The sequence below is a fragment of the Coenobita brevimanus genome, chromosome 8 (assembly GCF_032717465.1).
Source record: "Coenobita brevimanus isolate Jiangsu-jjx chromosome 8, ASM3271746v2, whole genome shotgun sequence".
In the NCBI taxonomy this organism is placed as follows: Eukaryota; Metazoa; Arthropoda; class Malacostraca; order Decapoda; family Coenobitidae; genus Coenobita; species Coenobita brevimanus.
The window spans coordinates 39118047-39127752 of NC_136961.1; the positions used below are offsets into that span (position 1 = coordinate 39118047).

The following is a 9706-nucleotide window of genomic DNA, read 5'->3' on the forward strand; positions in this document are numbered from 1 at the left end:
TCCCGGAACAAGAACCCTCTCCTCCCTTTGGTGCTACTGTTGTTAAAATCTCTACCACGTCATGTGACGACTCTACACAGCCAGTAGCCAAGAGCATGTGTGCTGTTCAGACGCATGCAGAAGCCATGCATATGAAGCGCCTACACCCACTTGTCGTCCCATACTTGCAGCCACTCAAGGTAACTACAACTGAGTTTGCTCATTTGCAGGAATCGTGTCCTTCCCTCACCATTGTGTGAGCTAAAGCTTCAGCAGAACAGCCCGAACCAACCAGGAATGGAGCTTCCTACAACTTTTCCTGGATGGATGGATTGCTGTATTGGGAATGTGTTGCCTCTGCCCGGCTAGGTAAGGTTGGTACTCTGACACTGGTCGTCCCCTCAGATTGCAACCAGGTTGTGCTACAGGTGGCTCATGAAAGCCCTCTCGCCGGCCACTTCTCTCATAGGAAAACAGAGTGGAAAATCAGTGAACACTTCTTTTGGCCTGGCATGGGAGCTGATATACGAGACTATTGTCGGTCCTGTGACATATGACAGCATAAGTCTTATAAGGTGTCACGAGTCGGCTAGTGACATTGACTTTTGTGGGAAATCGCGAACTCTAGTGGAATCCCAGTTTATCATTCAGTTAACTGCTCACTCAGTCGGGAGTGGTTTTCAGACAATTTTCCAGTGTGTCATAAATGATCGTCTTTGTGCAAGACATCAGTGCTTCTGCTGAGCGATTTGTTTTGGGTGCGTTTCGCTCATTCTAGCCATTAGTAAGGCAGCCACAGTACTTGCCTCCTTCCCACGAGTTAGTCAGTCAAGGTTTGAGCGCCACAGAAGTAGGTTGTGTATGGCAGCATCTTTCCTCAACGACAATTTAGCCATTTCTCCCACCGTCGCTGTATTCCCACATAGCTGTGATTGGCGAGAGACAGCGAGTGCAGTGTTCTTCCTCAGTAACGACACCCAGTCATCCGCTTAGTCCACTCTTTGAAAGGTGTCAAAGCGTACGGTCTCACAGTTGACGACGCCAAGAGTCAGTTCATGAGGGCGCGTTTACAGGATAAAGAGACTGCCGTTCAGTTTCTTGACCGGTTTACTGCTTACTTAGATGAGTGGATGGAGAAAGATGAAACTCCTTCCACACATGAGGGGATAATTGACCTTATGCTGCGCACGCAGCTAGAAAAGTCGTGACCTACTGAACTTATGGCTCAGCTTAAGATCTGCCAGGTAAGAGATGCCAGCCAAATGTTGAAGAAGGCTGATGCATTCTTTACTGCATACGGGTATCAAACTCGCAAGCAGTATACCTGGAACAGGAAAGCTGATAAATCTGGGAAACCATCTCAGACTGAACCCCAGCAACAAGGCCATTCTCAGAATAATGGCCAAGGTCCAAAACCGCAGAGGAAGGACCAGGGGCAAAACACTCAGAAACCTGAGTGGAAGAGGTACAACAAGTACCCTAACCAGCAGCAGTATCAGCCACGCAACCGACATTTGGGACTGTCCTTTTCACCACCAGCTCAAGTGAATAGGAGACAGGAGGCAAATCCAGCCTTCATTCCTCAGCAGCAGCACGGTGGTCACGTCCCTACCAGTACGGGTACTCCCCCACAGTTCACTAGTCCCACAGCGACAGTGAACACCCCTCCACAGATGGCCAATGTTCCATCTCCACAGGCAGTGAGTACGACCCCTCAAGTATCTAGTTCACAAGGCACCATGTTTGCCACATCATTTATTCAGTAGCCTCATGAGTGGCTAGCTGCTTCCTCCACAGTCTCTCCCACAGGTGACAATGCCTTCCTTGTTCAGCCAGGGTTTGTGGGAGACATCCCTATGAAGGTCCTAAGACATAATGGATCCTCAGGTTGCTCTGTCAAGCAGAGTCTAGTTCGGCCTGAGCAGTACACAGGTCGACAGATCCAAGCTAACCTTATATATATGGATCAGTGAGATTGTTCCCTGAGGCATGTATCCAGGTGGCATCTCCATTTTATACTGGTACGACACTTGCAGTTGTCATGCCAGAACCTTTATTTGACCTTATTATAGGCAATATTCCCGGTGCCAAGGATAGTTGCACCGAGGATGACGCTACTCAGACTTCAGCTGCAGAAACACGAGCCATGACTGAGGCTCCAGATTGTGTCACCCTGTGACCATTGAATCGCCGCAAGATCTGATGTGTAGCCAACTTGGTGTTCAAGAACAACATTCTGACCCGACACTTGCTGCCGTGCGGAAGAAACAAAAAGGTAGAGTGATAAAGTATTCACGGGAAGGTCGAGCCAAGTTCCTTCGTAAACAAGGACGGCTCTACCATGAGTCACAAACACCCGAGGGCGAGGTTCGATTGCAGTTTGTCGTTCCCGCCAAGTACCGCCTAGCAGTGTTAGAATGGGGTCATTGTTCAGCCTCAGGAGGTCACCTGGACAAAAGGAAGACCCAGGGCTGTATCCGAGCTGACTTTTTCTGGCCAGGGATGGGACGAGACATAGATAGTTTTGTGCGTTCCTGTAATGTGTGTCCATGCACCACTAATCAGGGACATGTCCTTCCCGTGCCGTTTGAAACCACACCCGTAATCTCCGAGTCAGTTGAGAGATAGGGCAGTGGTGAAATGGGTGCAGACCTGACGTCTCCCCCGTTGGCCCCACAGGACACAGTATGTCCAGGGCCTGTACATACCTATGTATCGTAGATTAAGGGGGGAAAGTTTGAGAACCCTGCAGAGACAGTCCGAGGCTGTGTATGAATTACGTTGTGGCACGTCTCGAGCTGTGGGCCTCTCTGAGGATTCCCGGAGAATGCACAATATCCACACGAGTGTTCACACCCACGGTGGGTGTTAAACATGACCTACCCGAGATTCTCAGCTTCCTGTCATTAATCGTAAATGTAGAGTTAGCTAACCAGTAAACTGGGTTCCATTAGCGAATTGCAGCATTTGATGTCCTGCACAAATGCCGAGTCTTTTCGTTAATTAAGTTTAGGGTTTAACCATTAAACTGGGTGATGGGATGTTGTTAAGGTGCTGTTCCCTTACATGCCGGCCGGGTGCACCGCATGTTGAACCCTCATGCCAGCTTCTGGGGACTGGGTGATGGGATGTTGTTAAGGTGCTGTTCCCTCACATGCCGGCCGGTGTGCTGCATGTTGAGCGAGGTGGATGCCAGGTTAGAGCTCCCCCTAAACTGGGTGATGGGATGTTGTTAAGGTGCTGTTCCCTAACATGCTGGCCAGGTGCGCCGCATGTTGAGCGAGGTGCATGCCAGGTTAGAGCTCCGCCGCTAAGAACCCTCACGCCTACGTTTCCTGGTTAATAATGTAAATAGTATACTTTTTGTAACATAAGTACTGATTGCTAGGCAGAGAGAGAGAGAAATGATATTTTTGATGCTCCACCTTGATTGTTTTCGCAGGTGCAGCTGGTGGGTGCAACATTACCGTGCAGATTAGCTAGTCGTCTCTGTTGCATGCTGCCTTCTCTTCTCTTCTGCCTCATTGTCATTATTTACTATAAATTTGTATTACATGATTTTACACGTAGGTACAGTTACACCACAACTGTCACACCTACACCGTGTATTACATACATTACGCTACATAACAATTAGTTGTTAATATAAATGTAGCGAACTTTTCGCTCAGTTTGATCCGAGTACAGGATTTTTCACTGTCATCACGGAGTTTTTCCCTCAAGCTTGCTTCTATTAACGTAAATACGAGTTTTTTTCTCTCACTGGCGACTGCGACTTTCTCCTGTAGCAGGATAGCACACACACCACAGTTTGAATCTTTCGTGACTGAGTTAGGATTTATATGTATGTATATTGAAATTTTATCCCTGGGAAAAAATTTAAGCATTTGATGGGGCATAATGTCACTAGTCGGCTAGTGACATTGGCTTTTGTGGGAAACCGCGAACTCTAGTGGAATCCCAGTTTATCATTCAGTTAACCGCTCACTCGGTCGGGAGTGGTTTTCAGACAATTTTCCAATGTGTCATAAATGATTGTCTTTGTGCAAGACATTAGCACTTCCGCTGAGCGATTTGTTTTGGGCACGTTTTGCTCATTCTAGCCGTTAGTAAGGCGGCCACAGTACTTGCCTCCTTCCCACGAGTTAGTCAGTCAAGGTTTGAGCGCCATGGAAGTAGGTTGTGTGTGGCAGTGTTCTTCCTCAATGACACCTAGTTCCCACCGTCGCCGTATTCCCACATAGCTGTGATTGGCAAGAGACAGTGAGTGCAGTGTTCTTCCTCAGTAATGACACCCAGTCATCCACTTAGTCCACTCTTTGACCAGTATTTTCTTTTCGTTTTCCTAGACTTAAGAGTTTAGTTAAGGTGCTGTTCCCTCACATGCCGGCCGGATGCGCCGCATGTTGTTTTCCTAGGTTTAAGAGTCTAGCTTTTGAGTGAGTGAGTGAGTGCGATCTCCTTACTTTGAATTCATTTTGAAATGTTAAATTTATTCCTTTGTAATCAATAAATTTAACAGTTCTTTTTCTTTGAGCTTAATGTAACGTAAACTCGTGTTTCATTTCTCCATAATTAAGCTTATTTCCCTTATAGCTCCTAGCTTGCATAAACGCTTTGCTATTCATAACTGGTACTTGGGCCAGTCTTGTTGTATTAAGCTTAAAATCCGTTGTGCCTTCTAGGAGCTAACGCATCAGCAAGAACCTGATATCATTAATAGTATTAGTTATTTATTGTCAGGGGTGAAGTCACTTTCGCCAGAGGCTAACAGTACTAATAAACAGCAATTGTGAGGAATTGGTCTCTGCTGTGTACTGTTGAGAAAGTTTATATATTCTCGTTCTTAGAGAATCGGCAAAGCAAGCCAGCATAAAGTAATCATTGCTTGATTTAGCAAGACAATATATTGTACTGCTCTTCAGTATTATTGAACATTATCATTTAATATTGGATTTATTTCAAAAACCCCGTGAAATAAGGGCTGTATTAACCCCTTAAACGCGGATCGTTGCGTTTGCGACACTCGCCAAAAAAGACATAATGGCGGAGCGTCGCGTTTGTGATTCGAGTTAATTTTGAATAAACGCGGGCAAGGATGTTCCAGCTGGTATTGTCTATCAGTACCACCACCCTTTAGCTATAATTAGCATACTTTACCTTTGCACTACTGACCTCCGTTGTTGCCAAGTATCGCGTTTTTCCCCCCCTCCCCCCCCACCACGGCCCGGCCAGCCTGGCTGTGATACATGGCAGCGCTCTGACTGCTCAGAACTGTAAATCTGCGCTCTCCTTTCACAAGCAGTTTATGGTAATAGGAAACGCTTGTTTCCCCAGTTGTAACACTAGCTTTTTTTCGCACGGTTTGCCCCTGTTTAGTGTCAGTTTACCGCAGGCTTTCAAAGTGACATTATGGCGAGATCTAGCTCTTCCGAGTCAGTGCGAGCGGCCGACAGGAACGAGAATAAAGTGACAGGAGTAAGGCAGAATAAAAAGCGCGCCGCGGTGATCTTTTGGGAAGTAATATGATTGAAAATAATGTAGTATACATGTTTTTAGCTGTGAAAATGGAAATGTTTGTTGAGTGACGGGAAGACCGCCGCCGCGCTGCATGTCGGCCGTACGCTCCGTTGATTTTAACCTTATTTTCAGTGCTTATTATACAAATACAGATTCCAAACTACCTGTACGTTGTAGTATAAAGTTTACTGTGACAGAATGAGGCTGTGGTAGAGGGGAAACCTGGTTGCTGGAGGTGTGAAAGTGAAGATTTGGTTACCCAAATTTCCAAGTCTCCACAAGTCCTTGGGTAGTCCACGAAGGCTCAACACCTCTCTCTGGAGAAAGCTGAATGTAAGTACTATCTGCCTTACCAAGTATAATGTTCTAGGGTTAATCTCTGATTTTTGGCTAATATTTTCCTACAGGTACTCAGACCGCGATACAACCCCGCCACTCGGGGGAGGTCGACTGTTCATGGCCGTGCTTTAGGGGTTAAACCTGTCCCTTTAAAACCCTTGCCAATTGTCACAGTGCCCTTTGCTATGGTTGCTGTAGATATAGTAGGCCCTCTTTCACCACCTTCCTTAGAGGGTCATAAGTACAGTGGGGCACCAATTTTCGCGCCTAATTGGGTCCAAAAATAATGCGCGAAAGTGGAATTAGCGAAAGCTGGGGCATTGTCTTTATGGCAAAAAGGCTAATTGGTTCCCAGTTATCCTAAAGTAACATCAGATTTTCATTATCACTTGCAATACAGTACATCAAATCACTATTGTACATTGCATTGTGAGATACAAACAATAAAAACTCTACAGTACACATTATATGAGGAGAAACATACCACAGAGACCAGGTTGAGGTGTTTAATGGATGTTGGGGGTAAGTATCCGAGGCGCTTGGCGGGCTTATTTAGCCACGCCAGACGTATTGGCGCCACCTCTTGCTGCCTCGCTACCACTCTCTCTTTCTGCCTCCTCAGATGCAACTTGATGCAACACTTCCACTCTGTGCTGAATTTCCCTTTGTGGTAGGTTCTCTTGAACAAATCCATCGAAATCTTCATCCAGGTTAAGCTCCTCTATGGCCATTGAACCGTGAGAATCCAACACAATGGAGCTAGCACGCTCGTACACAATGGCGGGAATGGGTGGACAGAGTGTTGACATGACGTCATTCAAGATGGCGGTGGGTTGCGGGCGGGCGGTGCAGGAAATTCAAAGTTCAAAATATTGTCCCAAACCCAAAATTTGTGCGCGAAAATCGATTTTTTTCAAGCGAAAGTGGAAGTTAGGGAATATTTGGTGCATGCCGCAAAAGTGGATTCCGCGAATCCTGCTGTAGCGAAAGTTGGTGCACTACTGTATATTCGTACTCTCATTGATTTTGCTACAGGGTTTCCTGAAGCCATTCCACTTAAAGATGTGGACTCTGTTTCGGTTGCTGAGGCATTGCTCTCCATTTTCTCCAGAGTAGGAATACCCCATGAAGTCCTCGGTGACAAAGGTAGTCAGTTCACGTCACAGCTGATGGCCAAGCTTTACAAGCTGCTTGACGTGAAGCCACAGTTCCCAACGCCATTTAGTTCTAGTGGAAATGGAAGAGTGGAGAGACTGCATGGGCCCCTCAAAGCTGTCCTACTCAAGCTTTTTAGTGAAAAGCCTTGGAGAATGGCATCGGTACCTAATACCAACTTTGTTTGCCCTCAGGGCAATGCCAAGTGACCGCACCGGCTTCTCTGTCTTTGATCTCGTTCTGTAAGAGGCCCTCTGACTGTCTTAAAAGATTTGTGGGTAGACCATCAGCTGAAGTAAGAATTTAGGACCAGCTTGCAGTACATCATCGAGCTCAGGGATATGTTAACTGAGTGTGTCCAACTTGCTGCCCATGAGGCTGACGTAAGTATAGGCAAGCACAAGTCATAATTTGATGTAAGATCCCAGAATAGACAGTTTAAACCTGGAGATGAGGTCCTTGTTCTTCTCACTGATTCCAGAACGAAGTTGCTTGTCTCTTGGAGTGGTCCATTTAAAGTTTTGGAGAGATACATTAAAGTAGACTACCGCTTAGATGACCTCAGAGGACCTAAGGACCTAAGCTGTATCATGACAACATCCTTAAAAGATGTTATCGTGCTCATGTAAACTTGGCTCATGTCTTGGATGAAGTTTCAGTGATGGATGAGGATGACACACTGCCAAGGAAACTGTTCGAGTTGGACGATTCCGATGTCCTTGCACCTTGTTTGTCAGCCTCTCCCTCATCTGATTCTGCCCCTAGCGCTCTGCCTGACATCAACCAGTCTCTAGATTGGGATAAGTGTATATCTCTTCATGACTTGTTTTCCACCTTTCATTATGTGTTTTCAGAGATTCCTGGCTGCACTAACACGCTATATCATGATACCATCCTAAGTATCACTAGTAGGATCAAAGCCAAGAACTACCCGGTGCTGATCCATTTCTGCCCATACTTTGCGAAGGAGGTTGACAGCCTCCTCCACTTAGGGATCATCCAGCCATCCTCATCTCCACATTGTTCTCCTGTCATGGTGGTATGTAAACCTGACCGAAGTTACCAGATGGCAATTGACTACAGGCAACTCAACTCTGTTACTGTTTTTTTATGCTGGGCCGACCTGTTCTATTGAAAGCGACCTGTACAAAATTTCGGGAGCTATCTACTTCTCAGAGTTGGACTTGTGCAAGGCCTACTACCAAGTATCTTTGACAGACCGTGCCTAGCCTCTGACTGCTTTTTCCACACACACAGAGACTTGATGGAATTCTGTTGTCTCCCTTTCGGACTCGTCACTGCCTGCTCCACGTACATCTGCTTTATGAGGATTGTTCTGGTTGATCTACCTAATGTCTCCTTTTATTTTGACAACATTTTCATTCACTTCACAGATTGGCCCAGTCATCTATCAGCATTAACGTCAGTCCTGGAATGGCTATGCCACCACCAGCTCACGACGAAGCCTTCAAGTGTCATTTTGGCTTCTCTTCCCTCCAGTACTTGGGAATAGAGATTGATGATGTGCTCCTTCGCCCTCAACAGGACAAGACTGAGGCCCTAAAGCAGATCGGCCCTCCTACAACCAAGAAAAATCTACGCAGCTTCCTCGGTATGGTATCATTGAGAAGTTTTATTCCCATGGCTTCAGAGTTCACTGGGCCTCTCTCAGATCTGAAGAAGTCCCAGAGTGAACCCTTAAGATGGAATGAGGATCTTACATCTCGTTTTAACCAGGTTAAGGACGCTCTTACATCTCTCCCAGTCCTGCGGTTGCCTTACCCCGCGCTGACTTTCATCCTCAAAAGGGATGCGTCTAACTTCTGGTTGAGAGCTGTCCTCCTCCAGTACATCGATGGATCTCCTAACCCTTTAGCCTACACCAGTTAGAAGTTGCTGGAGTGTGAGTGGAGGTACACCACCATTGAGAGAGAGGCCCTATCTATCTTGTTTGGAATCACAAATTTCGACTATTACCCTAGAGGGAAAGAGTTTATTTGGAGCCGGACCATAAACCACTTGTCTGCCTAGTGAAGTCGAAAGGCACCAATGACGGGCTGATGAGGTGGGGACTTTAGTTACAGAGCTACCCATTTCAAGTAGTTCACATTGCTGGACGTGACAACGTGGGAGCAGACTTCTTGAGCAGCTCCCCTGTGTGTTGACTGTTTGCCGTTCCTCTTTGTTTTGTAGGTACTTCAGTGTAATCTACTTTGTAGCAGATTTGAAAGGGGAGCTATGTGAGGGCTGAAATACCCAATGACTTGTTATTTTTTTTTCCTTCTTTTTACTCCACAACAGCAAACTGGTGGGAGGGTTATAACTAGTTTTAACCCCCCTCTCCCCTTGGTCTCTCCATCCTCATCAACATGGGCGCTGGTTTCTAGCTGAAGCCTTGTGGCTCACTACTTGCCTTGCCAGAGCAGAGCTGCCTACTGCACAGCACAGAACTCCATGCTGGTCTTTCTCTCCCTCTTACCACATGAGCCTGCAAGCCATTTGGACTACGACATGCTTGCCTCCATCTCTTGTTGCTGCTTCTTGCTGAGGAGATTATTTTGTCTGAATGGATTGTTGTATCCTACCTACCTACAGCCCGACGCCCTAATCCTGCAACGGATGGCTGCAGACAAAACGCCTCCAAGTCGCTCTGTCACCCACCATTTGACTACCCTCCCCCCAACTCACCCCCCCTCCCTCATATACCTCTCAA

The 9706-nt window shown here is 46.6% G+C and overlaps 1 protein-coding gene across 1 annotated transcript; it reads left to right on the forward strand.

Moving 5' to 3' along the window:
• Positions 1-302: 302 nt before the first annotated feature.
• On the forward strand, positions 303-7202 carry LOC145407643 (uncharacterized). The gene is made up of 2 exons (XM_080278514.1): positions 303-516; positions 6874-7202. Exons 1-2 carry the CDS (start codon positions 303-305, stop codon positions 7200-7202), a joined length of 543 nt encoding a protein of 180 aa, XP_080134640.1.
• The last annotated feature ends 2504 nt before the right edge of the window (positions 7203-9706 follow it).